Genomic DNA, 18,917 nt, shown 5'->3' with positions numbered 1-18,917 from the left:
GTAGAGCAGGCTGGCCTTGAACTCACAGAGATTCGCCTGCTTCTGCCTCCTGAGTGCTGGGACTATAGGCGTGTGCCACCATGTCTGGCTAAGGTCCCACCTCTTAAAGGCTCTGGGGACCAAGCCTTTCTGTATATCCTCTTCAGAGGATGCTTAACAGATAAACCCTAACAGAGTTTGATGGAAGACTTATCTGGGAATATAAACACAGAAGCTGTTAGGAAATGGAAAGTGAGAGGGAAAACCAAACAATGGTGCCAAATAGGTTTATTAGAGAATATACCTGAGATGTCTCTCCCTGCATTATAAACACAGAAGCTGTTAGGAAATGGAAAGTGAGAGGGAAAACCAAACAACGGTGCCAAATAGGTTTATTAGAGAATATACCTGAGATGTCTCTCCCTGCACACACCCAGGCCTGGGGGCTGGAGGAGGGCACACCTCCTCGCAGCCTGGGATCTGGAGGAGGGCACACCCTCTCTTACAGACCCAGGGTTCTTATGTTTTTCTCCTCTTGAGGAGGGGAAAGGGGTTTGGGGCTGAGACTGTCATCTTGGGCAGGTTTGGGGTGGGTTTCCCCATTACAGGAGGGTCAGTCATGCAGGACTCCTGCCAAGGGAGTGCCCTGTGTTTGGAATTAATTCATGTCAGTGGGCAGTCAAGGGTGGGTTGCTGCTTTCTTGAAGGTAGCCAGAGGGAGGTGAGCATGGGAGGTGCATTCAGGACCTAAGATTTCTTCTTCAGAAGCCATCTGTGCAGGCTCTGTTGAGGCCACGCTCTTAGAATTGGTCCTGTTTGTGCCAACATTGCAAGAGGAAGTTAGGATCTTGGGCCTTTATAGAAATTCTTTTCCAAAGCCTTACGTCTTGAGTATTGCTGAAGGTACTGTTCCCTTAATGTTAAAGACTGGGCATCTGTGTATTACTGCTAAACAGGACATGAAATCATAACTGCAAATAAAGTCTGAGATCCTAAGATACCAATACTTTCAATGTCAATCCTGTGGAGATAGCTTAGAATATTTTCAGTTAATTTATTTTTAGCTTGCTAGAGTCCAGTGCATAGTATTTTATTTCTAATCTTTGTTTATTCTCATCCTAGTCGTAGTGTTTCTTCAGTAAGTTTCTGGAACATTGAAATCCATGTAAGCATCCCTGGTTTCTGAGATAATTTGATTTTTACTCTTTCCTCTGCCTTCTATAACCTCCATCAAAAGGAAGACACAATGAAGAAAGCCATGAGGTATATGTAAAGCAGGGGAGATCGACGCTTCCACCACGTCTTTAAAAGGGGACCATTGGAATGGCGTGATTCTCTTTCGTGTGAAACGTTCTACATTTTGCAAGGGCAGTTTAGGCTGGTCTCAAAATCTTCAGTGACTGGTTCAATGGAAAGGAAGGCACATGTGTCCCTTGATACAGACGCTTGCTTAGAGTGTCGAGGGCTAGACACGCCTAATGCCTTGTTTAGTTTAGCCCTATCTAAACAAACTAAACTGAAGGCTGGCGGATTTAAATGTGCTCAATATTTCTAAAAAAAATGTGTGGTTTGAATTTACAAGATCATCTATGAAAAATTGTTAGACATAACAAAAAGGTAGACAGAAGGAACACTTTAGGGAAATTTTCCAAACACCCAAGTGCCCTCATTTAAGATACATCCTTGATAAGTTATGCTAATGCAGGGAATGTGGCTAGAAAAGTTTGCTGGGGTCAATGCCCGCTGCAGTGAGTGGCTGGCAGCTTCTGATTTATTCAGAAAAGCAGCTGTTCAAGGCCTGACCTGAGGCCAGGCTTCCCTACTCATCCCACATACATGTAAATAAGCAAGGAGAAAACTGGTAAAGATGGGTGTAGTATTCCAGAAATAAGTCAACTGGCCTTTCCTTTAAAGAAGTCCAAATTTGGGGCATTGCCGTGCCACATTACAGTTATACCTGAATACATAGCCTGCTTTTTAAGTTCCATTTTTTAAGAGTGGGTCCAAACCTGGACAGCACCCTCTCCTCTGGATGTCTCCCGGAACTGCCATTGAGCTAGGTCTCACCCATAATTGAACTTTCTCCAGAGTCAATTTTGGAGAACTACTAGCTTAGGTCCACCCTTATCTTACCAGATAATCGTGCCTTTTCATCCCTGGGCCCAAACAAAACGTCTCCAACAGGACACACGAGGTCAAGCATTCTTCTTAGTCTTCCTCGTTCTCAGTGAAGAGGAGTCACCTCTGAGCACTTTGATTTGCTAATTCTCAGCGTGTGTGTGTGTGTGTGTGTGTGTGTCTGTCTGTCTGTCTGTCTGTCTGTCTGTCTGTCTGTCTAGATGCACAACTGATTGTGCCACAAAGAAGTGGACCTGTTGTGATTGACTGAAAAGATAAATGCTTTGCAAAGTGCTGGAGCTTGAGTGACAGGAAGGCCAGTCAGACACTCTCCTTGGGATGCTTATGTTTTAGATTGGGGGACCATTGTGGGTGCTGACCTCAGGCATGTATAACCTAGCCATTACCCTCCTGAACTCTCCACAGCAGTGTCAGCAGGCGACCTTCGAAGATTGGGCCCATTAGCTGTCCATCATGGAGGGGGCGGGACTCACAAGGCTCCACCCTCCCCTGAAGATAAGGAGGCAGTTAATGGTTGCCAGGGGGAGAGCTTCACAAGACCCTACCCTTCTTTGAAGACATCTAGGCAGTTAATGCTTGCTAGGGGGAGCAGCTTGTGAGCCTGGCTCTTCCATCCAGATTTATAGTTAGGTGCCGTTTGCTAGTGGGGCGGGGCTCCTGAGCCTCTTGTCAAGGTTTTTTGGACAATTAATGGTTGCTAGGGAGGAGCACTCTTTAAGTTTCTATAGACAGTTACTGGTTGCTTAGAGGAAAGGACTCCCCCACCCCAGGATTAACAGTCACTAGAGGAGAGGGCTTATCAATTCCCCCAGAATTTGTAGTTAGTTAATGGCCACTACGGAGGGACTCCTGAAGCTCTGCTCCTTCCCAAGGATTTATAGACAGTTAATTGTTGCCGGGAGAAAGGTTTTAATTTATTGGTATAGCTGCCCACAAATCACGCTCCTCTAAGTAACCCCAGCTAAACTCATTGATTCGCCAAGCTAGACTTGGCAGAAAGTTTGTTTCTGTTGTTGGTACCTTATCTGGGGGTGGGTAGCTATTTATCTCTCCCCCCAAAATTCATATAACCTGGGACATGCTCTAAGCACACGGATTCTGTGTGTACTGAAACAAAGCTGTGCAGAATTAAACGCTCCAGAGAATGAGAGGGGAGTCCCAAACAAGAGAGAAAGGAAGGGGGGGGGTGGCCCTTATCATAGGGGGAAATGGACTGTGAGGTAGACAGTCCAGGACCCATGGGATATGAACATGCTGGGCCTAAGGCCTACACCTGGAATGAAGTGAGGCACTGATTGAGCAAAAGGTGTGAGGCAGGGGGTGGTCAGGGAGCAGGCAAGCTCCCCGGAGACAGGATGTGCAGATGGATCTGCCCAGCTCTTCAGAAGCCTATAGTGTCTTTATTTCTGTTGATTCTTTTGTGGAATTTGTTTTACTTGTGACTGAAGTGCACATTCATTGTCCACAATGGACATTCTTGTCCAGCAAGAGAAAAAGCACTCAGTACATGTCTGAATTAGCCATGGAGAAGCTCAGCTATCACCCATTGCTAGAATTAGTGCCCCTGGGACTTTGAAACTGAGGACCCCTCCGTGTCCTCCGGTTGGCCCAGGGGTTTAATGGACTACTGGGTAATTTTGGAAACTACCAGATAATTTTTGTGATGGTAGTTTGGATTTTTCTCATGACTTCTTTGGGACTAGAGACATTTAATTCTTACTAAACAAAATAAACAAGGGAGTTTGTGAAATGAGCTACTGAAAGCTGTTTAAAAGGAAAAAAAAAACATGAAGTTTAATAATTTCAGAAAATAACATGGTAGAGATCCCATCTCAATGGGCTTTTTCAGCCAAGGGGGGAATTAAAAAAGCTTTTTCCTTGGGAAAACAATCCTCTGTGCTACATAAAGGGCTTTAAGGAGTTTTAAGTCTCTATGAAAGGGTGGTTATTCATTATATATTTTAAATTTACATTAAAATAACAGAGATTAGCATTTCCTATTCTTAGCATTATAATAATTTTTGAAAGTCAAAATACTTCACCAGCTTTTGTGAAAGGGAGGAGAAGCCCTGTGGATGGGAGGGCCATTGTCCCAGGTGCCTTGTTTCTTCCTGTCAGAGCTCTGCAGTGGGGCCTGCCCAGTGCGTCAGGAAGGCTGGGGTTCACCAGCAGATTCACTGCCTGAGGTGTACCAGTACCCATGATGTTTTTGAAAGATTTATTTTATTTATATGCGTGTGTGCGTCCGTCCACCCACCCCCAAATGCCGTGTGTGTGTGTGTGTGTGTGTGTGTGTGTGTGTTTGTGTGTGTGTACCTGTGGATGTCAGAAGAGGGCATCGGATTCCCTGGAGCTGGAGTTATATGTGGTTGTGAGCTGCTCAATGTGGGTGCTGGGAATGGAGCTCAGGCCTTCAGGAAGCGCTCTTAACCTCTGAGCGATCTCTGTAGCCCTGTAGCCATGATTTTTGAGTCCTTGCTTTTGGAAATTCTGTCTTTGTGATGATTTGAACACTATAAAATTGTGATGTCTACTTTTTAAAAACATTTATAACATCTTAAAAGTCATATTGCTGAGCGTACTTTGACTAATATTTAATTTTCTTTACTCTTGATTTTCCTTATCAAGTTAAAATTCTTTAGCATTGCATTGGAATGTGAAATGGATATGCTTCCTTCTGGAACTTTCCCTGACCAGCCATTGTCCATTGTTTCTTCCCAGTCTACCTTCCATCTGCTTGCTCCTTAAATTTTTAAAAAGTAATTTCCATATTTTCAATGATAAAAGTAAGCTTATGCTCATTAAACAATTCATGTAGTTCAGTGATTTATAGATCAACACACTCCACATAAACAGCTGAAGTATGCAGGGGTCTCTCCAAGCTCTCCAACATTCGATCTTCATACACATTGTTCTTCAAGTTTATATTTGATATGTTTGTCTCTTGGAGACCGGGTCTCACTCTGTAGCCTAGGCTAGTCCAGGCTGCTGAGATTCTCCCTGCCTCAGCCCAAGTGCTAGGATTACAGGCGTGAGCCCCAGGCCTGCTTGCTCCAGGTTTACTTTTAATTTAAAAATTTACATTTTATTTATTTACTTATTATTAATTTATTTTATTTATTTATTTAATGTGGGGGGGCGTAGATGCCACAGCACCTGTGTGGAGGTCGGATGACAACTTGAGGCGATTGGTATTGTTCATCTACCATGTGGGGTCCTGGGGATCAAACTCAGGTCCTCAGGCTTGGCAGCAAGCACTCCCACCCACTGAGCCATCTCGGTGGCCCCAGGTTTGCTTTTAATAGAATAGTGAATCATCGGTCACATGAGTGCACTCGCAGTTCTCTGTGCACTTTCTGACTGGGTAACCCCACTGGCGTTCCTCAGGGACGCCTGGTCATTCTCACAGGCTCTTGATGCATACTGACTGTTGTCTCCATCACTGTCTCAGTTTCCCTGAATCTGTCATCCCAGTCCTGATCGGTCTCTGAGGTGCCAGCTCATCTGTTGGCCATGGCCTTTCCCGAGGCCTGTGGGCAGCCCAAGCATCTTTCTCCCTATATCCCTCTTCGGGAGCAGCAGTGAGAATGTCTCATTTCCCAGCTTGACATAGGCTCACTTGTCACTTCCTGCCAATCTCCAGGCTGTGTCTTTCTACATCTTTACCGTCTGCACTGATGGCCGTCTCCTCTGTGATCCAGGGCCAGTTATCTCTTGCTTGGGAAGCTGTCTGGCTGGCCGCCTGTCTTCTCCCGGCCCTTTCACCTGCTAAGCCTCACGTGTGAGAGCCTCCGTTGTGCAAATTCAAACATGCGTAATATCCAGTGGCTTCCCTTCAGACTACAGTCCACACTCTTCAGGATTCGTAGGTCTTCACACAGTGTTTTGCAATCTGTTTTCAGCCTGTGACTTGCCTCCTCATTGGCCCTCATGCCTACCTTTGACTCCAGCTCGGAGTCCACCCTCTCTGAGTGCCGTGAACATGGCATGCTCCCACTGAAATGTGCATGCCTCGAAATATGCTTTTTATAATTTCTTTCATCTTTAATTATATGTATGTGTGTGTCTCTGTGTGAGAATATACACATGAGTGCAAGTGTCCATGGACAAGTCTGTGCTCTTAACCTTAGAGCCATCTCTCCAGCCCCTGGAACATTCTTTCTTAATGTCTTCTGTCTCTTCTGGATGATGTCCCTTTACCTTTCTATGACATTTCTCCCCATAACAGGGCTTGGTGTCTTCCCAATGTGTCTCCCACGTGCATCTTCACCCCATAGTCAAATTGGCTGTATTGTGCTGTACTGGCTGTCTGTGATCTTTGTCAGCATCACCCATCTTGGTAGTACTAGATTGTGAGCTCCCTGGGAGCAGGAACTAGGAAGAAAGAACACAGACTGTGCCATATTTGACAATTCAAATAAAGTATTTGAATGATGAAAAACTGTAACCAGAAACCCAGGACCCCATAAAGCTGCAGAGATGACCAGTTCCTGAATCCTGCATTACAGCATCCAGGTCCAGGGAGCTTCATCAGCTTTCAGGGATCAGCTTGGTTCAGATGTCAGTGAAAGTAAATTTGGGGTTCAGCATTGTAGTTAGAACCCCCTGTGCTATTATGGGATGTATGTATGGGTTAAATTGCATCACAGACTCAGTATCTGACAGAAACAACTCAGGAGGAAAGATTTATTTTGGCCCACAGTTTTCTTGGGGCATTCAGTCCATGGTCCCTTGGCCCCACGGACTTGGGCAGAACATACGGTGGTGGGGTTGTAGGGCAGAGGCCGCTCTGTTCTTGGTAGATGAGAAGCAGACAGGAAGGGCCAGGGCTAGTGTGCCCCTGAGACATGCCTGCAGGGCCTTCCCTCTTCCAGCTAAGCTCCACCTCCTACAGTTACCATAGTGATCCTCACAGGAGCCTATGAGAGGCTAGGCATAGTCAGTCTGTACTGGAGAGCGAGCAGCAGGGCCTTTGCCTCTAGCTTTCTTCCCTGCTTTGTTTTATTTGGAACCTTCTGTTGACTCAGCAAGGTTATGCAATCAGAGCTGGAGGCCGGTGCAAGGCCTCACTCCTCAGAGGGAAGAGGCAGGAAGATTCCAGGAGATCTAGGCTAGATTTGGGGCTGCCTGTTGTCAAAGTACCCAGGGGAGCTCACCCCCTCCCCCATCCCTGCAAGGACATTGAAGAAAAGAGCTCAGCATTTTTACCTCTGTCTCTCACTGTCCTTTTTCCACATGCTGCAGAGAAGGAAAACAAGTACTCCTGAAGGCCCACTCTGCACTGACTTCACCCTTGGCTACCGCCAAGCCAGCTGTTAGTGTCACAAAGTGTAATTCTTCACAGGATTGCTTGGGCTGTCTCTCCGTTCTGTAGCAGACAGGTCACTGAAAGATGACTGGAGGAATTCTGATTTTGCATTAGGAGATTAGTCTTAGGATATGGGCTCTGTAGCTCACTAGGGTAATACAGTGTGGTCCCATTTTATTCAATTTTGAATTAAATATTGAATTGACATTATTGACTGCTAATGTAAACAACGTGAAATAATACAGTTTTCCTAAACTTAATAAAAAAGCTATGTAATTTCAAAGATTTGGGGCCTGTTAAATTATAAGCAGTGTTTATTTTATTGGAACATTTGCACTTTATTTGGTGAACAGAAATACATCATGGGAATGGTCTTAAAATACATAAATGTCATAAATATTTTTCAAGGTCTTTAGGAGCGCATCTCTTGCATAAAAGGCAATCTTTCTGATCTGGTAAGTTATCTTTTTTGTTGTTGTTGTTGTTTCTTTTTCTTATTGGAAAGAACTGAGAGATGAAAGCCAACCTCCAGGTTCTAAATGAGGAAATGGAAGTTTTAACCTAGCTGACTGGGTATGGTGGTGCACACCTTTAATCCTAGTAGTCACTAGGGAGGCAGAGGCAGGTAGATCTCTGTGAGTTTAAGGCCAGCCTGGTCTACATAATGAGTTCCAGGCCAGCTGGACCTGAATAGTGAGACTTTATCTCAAAAAATAAAAAACAAAACAAAACAGAAATTGCCTAGTTTAGTTGAGAAATTCAGTGACTGTTAGTAGATTTGGAAAGCAGGTAAGATCTACAACACAATCTGTATGCCCATTTTCTACTAGGAATTTATTCAACAAGGCAAATACACAGGAAACCTGAGTGTCACAGATGGGAGATAAGGGATTTATTTGTGTTTATTATTTTATATGTATGTGTGCCTGTATGTATGTACGTGCATCATGTGCATACAATGTCCGTGGAGGCCAGAAGAGGGTGTTGGATCTCTGAAACCAGAGTTGTTGACTGATGTGGCTGCTAAGAACCTAACCTAGGTCAGAAAGAGCAACAAGTACTTTTAACTACTATCCCCCATCTCTTTTCCCCTAAGATCCACATTTAAACATGTGTGTGTGTGTGTGTGTGTGTGTGTGTGTGTGTGTGTGATCCACAGCGTGTGTGGAGGTCAAAGAACAGCCTCAGCGGTTAGTCATTACCCTCTGCCTTGTTTGAGACAGGGTCTCTCCTTTACTGCGGTGCATGCCAGGCTCCCTGACCCCCAGGCTTCCAGTATTCACCTGTGTCCACCTCCCATTTCACCACAGGAGCACTGGGGTTGTAGACACACACTACCTGTATCTGCACAGGTTCTGGAGATTCAAGCTCGGGTTTTCACACTTGCACAGTAGTCGCTCTACCCACTGAGCCGTCTCCCCAGGTCCTTTGTCCACGCTGATTTGGAGGAAATTGAATTCCTTCTTCTTCAGCCATCTGACAGCTCTTTTAAAGGATTTAAAAAACTATTGTTAGTGGTGTGTCTGTGTGTGTCTGTATGTGTGTACAACTTTGTGGAGTCAGTTTTCTCCTTCTACCTTTACATGGATGGGTCCTGGGTTTCAAACTCACGGCTCTAGGCTTGTGTGGCAGATACCTTTATCTGCTGAGCCATCTCACCAGCCTCCAGTAGGTCTTTTAATCAGGGGATGCAATTTCCCTCTTATCCAAAGGGATATGAAGTCACTTTCAGAGATGTTAAGCAGGTAAGAACTGGGAGGAGGCGCACAGCAGATTTTTAATTCTCTCCCTTCTGCTTCCTGCCATTCCCAGGTATGGAGCTCTTTCACGTGGTACCCGTAGCCAGAGAAGCAAATGCTCCCTAAATCCAAGACATCGTGAGCAGTTATGATTAGTTACCAAACCATTCACTTTAAGACCTAGGACAACAGTTGAAGATAAAGTTTTATCAACATTGGACTAGAATGGACACAAGAAAAGTCTCAAGTATGAGAAAATAAAAGCTTAGGATTTTGATGAAGATTTAGAAAGTGTCTATTTGAGGTACAGCTGTGCCATTTTGATTTCAGCTACAGTAGACGGGCAAGAATTGGGACGAGGATGGAAAATTCTCCTAAGCCATAAATTTGTACCAACCAGAGAAGCTGGAAGCATCTGAAACTTTGGACGTCATTGTGGCAAATCTAAATTCTCCAAATGCTTAAATAGTCAGCTGAACTCATGAGAATTTCCACAGGGTTAACACATTGCATTTAGCCACTCTTGCCGTGATGGTTCGTCTCTACTGTCCGCTTGACTGAACTTAGACTCACGTAGGAGTCACGATGGGTGTGTCTGGGAGGGTGTTTCCAGAGAGAAGGGAAGATGCATCCTGATTATGAGTAGTTAGGAGACCCAGACTGAATAAGAGGGGTACATGGAAAAAGACACTGCTCTGCCTCCAGATCCGTGAGGATGTGAGCACGCAGCCTCAGCGATGCCCCAAGCCCCTCCACCGCCCGTCATGACCCTCAGAGCAGGGGCCCACACAGACCTTTCCTCCTTGCAGTAGCTTTTTGTCAGGTATTTGGTCACAGCAAGGAAGGTACTGACTATGTGCTGAGGCCTAACTAATTTTACTGTACCTGAGCTGGGGTTTTTGAGCCTCTTCCGTTAGTAGCCCCTTTCTCTTCACCTTGGTCACCACCCTAGCCCCTCCTCGTAGATCACACAGTGGCCCACATGCCATCTGGGTCGGGGGCAGCTTTCATAAGATATCTCAGGTCACAGTTGACTTGATGGTCTTCACACATAGCAGACAGCTAACAGACCACACCACTGAGGCTGGATTTGACACCTTAGGAAGGGTTAGGGTTGAGGAAGAGGTCTGGGGGCAGGAAAAGATGTAGGTTCTGAGACTGTGCCACCCAGCCAGGGGGCAGGAAGGCAGACAGAGCGAGGGTCTTAGCTTCTCCTTTCCTTTTTCTTCTTCCTCTGCTTGGGCCTGACAGCTTGACTGATGCAGTGACACAGAGAGTCTCACATTGTAACTTCTGTCAAACGATGGAAGTTAAATTCTGGAGGTGGGGAAGTAGGAGGTGGGGGTGAGGCAGGAATCTAGCATTCTGTCAGAGTGGTTGGTATCCATAGGGGTTTTAAAAAATATTTTATTATTTTTATTTTATGTGTGTAGTAAGTGTATTGCCTGCATGTATGTGAGTGTACCCGTGTCATGCAATGCTACCGAGGTCAGGAGAGAGCTTCACATTCCCCTAGAACTGGAGTTAAGGACGGTTTGTAGCCGCCATGTGGGTGCTGGGAATTGAACCTGGGTCCTCTGCAAGAGAGCAGTTGGTGCTCTTAACTGCTGAGCCATCTCTCCAGCCCTGGTGTCCATAGGGTTTAAAAAATATTTTATTTATTATTTTTATCATGTGTATGAGTGCATTGCCTGCATGTGTGTAAGTGTACCTATGTCATGCAGTACCCGAGGAGGTCAGAGGAGGGTGTCGGATCCCCTGGAGTTACAGACAGTAGTTAGCAGCCATGTGGGTGCTGGGAATTGAACCCAGGTCCTGTGCAAGAACAGCCAGTGCTCTTAACCGCTGAGTCATCTCTCCAGCCCCTCTACAGGGGTCTTTAAAGTGAAAAATGTATTTCAATTGTTTCGGGATACACTCCATTCTTTAGAGTTCTAGAACTTCTGAGGTAAGTGTTAGAGAATTCCAAGGATGTGATGAAGCTGAAGTGGGTGAAGGTAACACGTGTCCCTGGTGCTTGGCCAGATGTTGTCCCCATATGAGACATTGGTGGGGATGGGAGAGAATTAGTGGCCAGTCCTGTACACATAGGACATTTCTTGTTTGAGGACTTTCGTTTTGGGCATCCTTGGTCTGTCTTGACCCTGGCCAGGTGGTCCAGTCCAACTGGAGCAGACATGTGAACTTACTAAGGGGTAAACCCTGGTCTCTCGTATGTCTGGCTAATGCCCTGATGTAGAGGAAGATAAATTGGATTGAGCACTGTTGTCCCTGTTTTAGAGGTTTCCTTTATATCTTCATGAAGAAAAGGCAGACAGAAGCACGTATCTTTGGAAGCTATTAACAAAATAAAGCATGGAATGACTTTTAAAAGCAGAGCGACAAGGCCTGGGAGATGGTTCAGTGGGTAAAGTACTTGCTGTGCAAGCAAGAGGCCTGGGTTCAGATCCCAGCATGCTGTAAAAGCCAGGCACGGTACTGTGAGTCTGTGGGCCCTGAGGGCTTGCTGGCCAGCCATCCTAACCAAACCAAAACCAGGTTCAGTGGGAAGCCATGTCTCAAAAATAAGGGACATAGTAGAAGGCGTGCAAAATCAAGGTCTGCCCTCCACATGTACACACACTGGGGGGTGTATCTGCAACCACATGTACACATACCATCTCTCACACACACAGACACACCCATACACCACACACGCACTCACACATCCACACGTGTACACACACAGTAGAGCAGCTCTGAGGTTTGGGCTTTTTTCTTCTATGCCTGAGAGCTTTTTGACCCTTCAGATGAACCTCTTGGAGTTGCTGTCTGGGTGTTCATTTCAACGAGACTTCTGTCACTCGCCTGGCCAGGCTCTGTAGGGCACGTACTGTCGTTCCTCAGCGTCAACATCCACATAGCTTCTTGGGTCTTCCCTTCTTACTGGAATGGACCTGAAAATCGATGGGTACATTTAATGTCGCATTTCCCACTGAAAAGCTACTATTTTAACAAACAGATGGTAGCTTTCTATCACTAACGAGAGCCTGGATTACAGGAGAGGTGGCTGTTTCATTTTTCTGTTGTGTAACAAGGCCTACAGTTAATAGGAATCAGCTATTACTTCTCATTACACAGTGGGGAGGGGTCTTGTTTCTACTCTCTGATGTCTGGGGGCCTCTGAGACTCATTTGCAGGTTCGTGGATTCCCACGTTGAGTCCTGCTGGAGCTGTTGGCCCCCACAGGGTCAGTCCTTGTAAAGATAATGAGAGACTCAACTAAAAATATTCCTTTTTTTGGTTTAATGAACAAGAGGCATTCCAGGCTTATCATAAGCTTTATAAGGAAGTGACACATTCAGTATTTTCGGAGAGAGGCTACATTTGAGTTTCTGATCTTAGGAGCTTTGAGAAATCAGTTTGGGGACTTTATTTAACTTTTGGGCATGAGAAAGAGCTGCCTGTCATTATTGTCACACATACTCCCTCACACCAGAGCTGGCTGTGCTTGTCACTACTTGAGGTTTATATGAGTATGTTTTTATTTCCCCATTCCATAACATCTTGAGGTTTGAAATCTCATCAGACCAAAGTAGCGTCTGATGGTGCTACTTTTTTTTTTTTTCCATTTCACTCAGGGACTTATCTGTATCTGCCCCCAGATGCTCCTTATTCACCCATTGTAGAGAAGAGCTCTTATAATGCTTTGAGGTCCCTGATCTGAGATTACAGGAGCACTTTCTCAAGAGTCCCTCTAAGATAAATCGTTATTAGATCCAAGGCAGTCAGAAGTTCATGGTCTCCCCAGCCCTTCTCAAAGGATTGGAAGATTAAGGAAGTAGATTAAAACTCTGTGACAGAAAGCAAATTGTTCTTTCCGAAGGGCAAAGCTTTAATAAAATGATAAATTTTGATTTAAACAACTTAGAGATTAGAGGAGCCACATGTCAGGCCTATAGGCATTGGGGCTTCAGAAAATGATGCTTAAGCCAGACATCATGGTACATGCGTGTAATTGTAACACTGGGAGGCTGATACAGGAGTATTGTGAGTTTGAGGCCAGCCTGGGCTACAGAAAAAGACCTTGTCTCAAAACAGTAACAAAGCAAAAAGGTGTTTAAAATGATAATGATATTCATATAGAAACCTAAAACGAATGTTCCGTAATGAAGGAAGGTCTGTCTTGCTGAACTCTCCGGCAAGCATTCCCTAAGCATGAGAACACTGCAGGGCTTTTTGTGAGAGGAATGTGCTTCTCGTTGTTTGAAAGCACTGAAAGAGATTCAAATGACATTTTGCTTAACAGCTTGTGAGATTGGAGAGATTACCCCCAATTACGGATGAGGAAACCCAAATAGTTTTGTGATTTGCCAAGGCTACATGCTTAGTACCAAGCAGAGCGAGCTCCCTTAAAGACCTTTGTGTTGGGAAACTTTTGCCAGTATTTGAGTAACTACAGAAACTTTCATCAGCAACTACTGAGTGTAGAGAGCCAGTGAACATGAACAGAACTTTTCACGCAGAGGTGTTCTTGCCTGAGTCTGCCAGCTGGAAGATTAAAGAAAGGATCTCACTGCACCTTCTTCATCCCTTAGCCTTGCTTCTTCCCCACCTTACCTCTTAAAGGATGGCGCTCATACATGTTTCCCCTTAGAGGCTCCTGATGCTTGGGAGGCAATGGCTTGTACTGCATCTGACGGATGGCTTTTGACACATACCTACCTGGTAGAGGCTGGGTCTCTCTTATCACCACAGTGTACTTCACAGATGTGAATCACTGCATGTATCAAATAACTTGATTGTGTGTGACTGTCATGTAGAGTTACTGAATTGTGCTTGGATTCGCATCTTCTATCTCATTCATTAGGCAAAGAGGGACTCTTCTATTCTAAAAGGAATTTGTCACAGGCTTGTTACAGTGTAAAGACTACAGGAATTCACATGCTGATCATAGATCTTCCATTTTTGTGTATGTCTGTGTATTAAATCCTCATTAGCTGTAGTTGGGATGTGTTTGTGATATCCTCTTGAGCTAGCACTCCTGAAGTTTCTGCGTTAAATTGCATCATAAATGCCCAGAGTCAGAGTTTATTTGGAGGCTGGGTAGCTAGTGGTGATAGTTACACACCTGCCAGTGGAGAGAGTTCAGGCACATTTGGGACTTGGGACATGGGTGTTTCTTATGTTTCAGACTACTTTAAATTTATTCTTCTTATAAATAACATCTTTCTACTGCACAAAATTTAGAAAATCCATGCAGACCAAAAATAACACCTCAGAACTTATCACTGCGAAGATTTTAGTTTAAATCATCCCAATCTTTGTGTGTGTGTGTGTGTGTGTGTGTGTGTGTGTATGTTCATATATGTTTTCTTTATAAAATTAGTATATGCTGTAAATCTTTCTGTAAATTATATTTATAGATATATCTTCACGATGTCTATAAAGTTGTTTTTAAAAAGCATATGATTTTTACCCTTTAATTGTGTGTGTGTGTGTGTGTGTGTGTGTGTGTGTGTGTGTCGGCGTGTGACTGTGTATATGAGTGCAGGTGCCTGTGCAGACTAAAACGAGTTGAGTCGGGCAGGGCTGGAGTTACAGGTGTATGTGAGCCACCTGATGTGGGTGCTGGGAATTGACACAGGCCCTCTGCAAGAGCAGCAAGTTCTCCACACGTTGCGCTATTTCTCTAATCTCTACAGTCATTTTTGATGCCTAGAAGATTCTTGTCTGCTAACTTATATTTTTGGAAATGGAATCCCCCTCCCGCCCCCGCCTTCTCCTATAATCTTAGAGCACCTACCAGCTGGGAGAAATATGCTTGTTCGATTTGGGCATTGAGTTGGCTCCCTTCCCACAATGCAGTCAGCAGAGTGTGGTATGTGGCCATTGCCCTGTGTTGTGCTGATCCTAGCTATGGAATTGACTGCGACTTTTTCATCTTGCAGGAGACAGAGCACGTGGTGTCTAGCCAGTCGGAGTGCCAGGGCAGAGTGGGGACACCAGCTCATGAGAGTCCACAAAACAACATCGTTAGGTGCCAGGAAACAGTGCGACTTCAACCAAGGTGAGCCCTTTGTTCAAAAGTGACACTGAGCCTGGGGTTTGCTTCCCACATGTGCTAACCTGTGTGCCTGCCACCTGCATGTGAGTCAAGGCTTCCTGACTTTGTTCCTTACAATGATCAGTCAGAAGGGCCTCAAAGAAGAATCATTGTATTAAAGAGAAATACAAACAACCTTTCTCATCTCCCATTTGAACACCATCAGCCCTAATGCTCGGGGAGGATAGGGTGGTAGGTCTGCTTTTGGAGAGAAATTCTGACTTCATTTGTTCATCCCTTAGTCCCAAGGCAGAGAAGATTAGGGATTATCTATGATCTGTGATGTTCCCAGCCCACAACGGCTGTGTTTTTAGTCACATGCCAATTGCGTTTCACCTGTGCTCTCATTTGGTCATTCTCATTTGGTCGTTCTCTGTGTCCCGATTCATGGAGCAAGGCCGAGGAGCATCAAGGCACTTTCCTGATCATGCGCAAATAAAAAGAGCTGAGCTAGAATATGAGCTTACAGCGTGAGTGCGGCAGGACAGGTGGGCCATGCGTGGTGTTGAGTGGCCTCCGCCTGGAATCAACCCAGGGCTGGCCTCTGGCCCACTAGACCTGGAGACAGCCCTGAATCCAGGGCGAGGATGTGGGCAGAATGCTGCCTGCAAAAGGTTGGTAAGGCGTTCTGCTGGGAGCCTGGCATGACAACTGTCTGTGGAAGGTCACAGAAGAAGGGATTCAAGTGCGAGGTGTGGAGCTGTCTTTGTAGGATCCTGTGCTGGGTGTAAACACAGCCCTCACGTGGAGCAGGGAATGCTAGACTTCTGAGTGTGACCTTTAGAATTTGGTTTTCCAAGGTAGCACAGTCTAAGTCAACAGCTTCATAGAACATTGTACTGTGTAACCATGCTCTAAAATGCCCAACATATTAAACTTAGAATCACAGCTGCCCCAAGGGTGGGTGGGAACCCCAAGGTGGACATGAGAAAACTCTGGACTCTGTGTTGTAGTTTGAATGTACAACGTCCCCCACAACAGGTGTAGAGTTTGGTGTGACGTTCTGGAAGGCTGTGGACCCTTTTTGATGTGGGACATTGCTAGAGGAAGTGGTCACTGGGGGCAGGCCTTGAGGTTTTAGAGCCTGGCGCTACTTCCTGTCGTCTCTTTGCTTCCTGACTGTGGATGCAGTGTGGCCCGTAGTCTCCGGCTCCCGTTACCATGCGCTATGACAGGCTTTATTCCTTCTCAGGCTGTGAGCCCAAGTAAGCCCTCCTTCCTTACGTTGCTTCTTGTAGGAATTTGTCCTCAGCAGTAAGAAAAGTAACTACTATACTCAGGCCCAGTGCCATCCTCTGCCTGATCCTTGTTGACCTGAGGTGATGCCTGTTGGCTCCATGTTACCTCCTCACTGACAAGGACTCTGTCCCTCCTGTTTGAGACTGTGGAGTAACACAGGTCTTTCAGCTGCCTGGACTCTGCGAGGCAATGACAGCCCCCTCTCCCCGCAGCCCGATGACTGCTTCTCAGGAAGAGTAAGGTCAACTGGTTCCCACGCACATTTCCAAAACAGTAGGAAGGAAAAGAAAACAAACAGACTGCAAAGCTAAACCATCCACGCTTGTAGAACATACGGTGGTCCTTTGGGGGCGGACTTTTAGGAGAGGCTGATGGGGGGAAATGATATTAACGGTTAAGCTTCTCATGTTCAATAAACCTAAAACTGTTTTATGTCCTGTCTATGGTTTTGCTACTCACTGAGACTTTTACTGTGGTCAGAAAACGAATGCAATTCAGTGCTGATCATTTTCATGTGACTGGTTAAGCGGTGACAGGGTTAAGTCGGATTGCTCTAGGAGGGACCATAAAGAACGACAGTTCTTACATGATTGGGGCCGCGAGTTAAGCATTGCACAAACTCTCAGAGGTGATAGTTGAACCAAAAAGACACACACGGGAAATTCCTGGTCCATCTCTTCGTTCTGAGAAAAAAGCCAGGTACTGAGTGTCTAGTAAGCCTTTTTTCATTAAGCGAGGCTGTGTTCCTGTCTCCAGCAGGCTGTCTCCTCTCCTTCAGCAGCAGGCCCAAGCACCTGCTTCTCTTGTCCTCCTCCTGGCCTCCACGCCCCATGTTCATGTCTTTCGTGGGATCTGGCAGGATGCCAGAATGTTCTGTGCACCACTGTGAGCAGTCACAGTATCTCATGTTAACACACAGGTCAGGACAGTGTTGTACCAGTAATGACTAGTCCTATTGGAGTGTGAATTTGGATTAGGCTAGTGACCTTCAACTCAACTGGGATATTTATTACCATCCTGGTGGCATCGCCCAGGGACACTCTAATGGAATATTAAAAAAAAAAAAATCTTCAAATATGCCAGGGAATATGAAATGTGATGAATTAGTGAAATGAGATTGTAGCTAAACATGTCTTTGAGTCAGACAGCTCACATGTCTCCTCACAGTCCTCCCCTGTGCTCACACGTCTCCTCACAGTCCTCCTCTCTGCTCACATGTCTACTCACAGTCCTCCCCTGTGCTCATGTCTCCTCACAATCCTCCTCTGTGCTCACATGTGTCCCTCACATGTGTCCTCACAGTCCTCCCCTGTGCTCACATGTCTCCTCATAGTCCTCCCCTGTGCTCACATGTCTCCTCACAGTCCTCCCCTGTGCTCACATGTCTCCTCACAGTCCTCCCCTGTGCTCACATGTCTCCTCACAGTCCTCCCCTGTGCTCACATGTCTCCTCACAGTCCTCCCCTGTGCTCACATGTCTCCTCACAGTCCTCCCCTGTGCTCACATGTCTCCTCACAGTCCTCCCCTGTGCTCACATGTCTCCTCACAGTCCTCCCCTGTGCTCACATGTCTCCTCACAGTCCTCCCCTGTGCTCACATGTCTCCTCACAGTCCTCCCCTGTGCTCACATGTCTCCTCACAGTCCTCCCCTGTGCTCACATGTCTCCTCACAGTCCTCCCCTGTGCTCACATGTCTCCTCACAGTCCTCCCCTGTGCTCACATGTCTCCTCACAGTCCTCCCCTGTGCTCACATGTCTCCTCACAGTCCTCCCCTGTGCTCACATGTCTCCTCACAGTCCTCCCCTGTGCTCACATGTCTCCTCACAGTCCTCCCCTGTGCTCACATGTCTCCTCACAGTCCTCCCCTGTGCTCACATGTCTCCTCACAGTCCTCCCCTGTGCTCACATGTCTCCTCACAGTCCTCCCCTGTGCTCACATGTCTCCTCACAGTCCTCCCCTGTGCTCACATGTCTCCTCACAGTCCTCCCCTGTGCTCACATGTCTCCTCACAGTCCTCCCCTGTGCTCACATGTCTCCTCACAGTCCTCCCCTGTGCTCAATTTCTCCTCACAGTCCGCCCCTGTGCTCACACGTCTCCTCACAGTCCTCCTCTCTGCTCACATGTCTACTCACAGTCCTCCCCTGTGCTCATGTCTCCTCACAATCCTCCTCTGTGCTCACATGTCTCCTCACAGTCCTCCCCTGTGCTCACATGTCTCCTCACAATCCTCCCCTGTGCTCACGTGTCCTTTGTCTCCTCACAGTCCTCCCCTGTGCTCACATGTCTCCTCACAGTCCTCCCCTGTGCTCACATGTCTCCTCACAGTCCTCCCCTGTGCTCACATGTCTCCTCACAGTCCTCCCCTGTGCTCACATGTCTCCTCACAGTCCTCCCCTGTGCTCATGTCTCCTCATAGTCCTCCTC

The 18,917-nt window shown here is 46.2% G+C and overlaps 1 protein-coding gene across 5 annotated transcripts in view; it reads left to right on the top strand.

The window, feature by feature from the left end:
* Fam13c (family with sequence similarity 13 member C) overlaps positions 1-18,917 on the top strand; it is a 113,661-nt gene that overhangs the window by 26,558 nt on the left and 68,186 nt on the right. For all 5 annotated transcript variants that reach the window (XM_008841444.3, XM_008841442.3, XM_008841443.3 and 2 more), the window contains one exon: positions 15,096-15,214. In XM_008841444.3, coding sequence (XP_008839666.1) covers positions 15,096-15,214 — 119 coding nt within the window. The remainder of the gene's footprint in view (positions 1-15,095; positions 15,215-18,917) is intronic.

Source organism: Nannospalax galili, unplaced genomic scaffold (assembly GCF_000622305.1).
Source record: "Nannospalax galili isolate Female #2095 unplaced genomic scaffold, S.galili_v1.0 scaffold1141, whole genome shotgun sequence".
Lineage (NCBI taxonomy): Eukaryota > Metazoa > Chordata > Mammalia > Rodentia > Spalacidae > Nannospalax > Nannospalax galili.
This window is presented reverse-complemented; position numbering and strand designations above follow the sequence as displayed.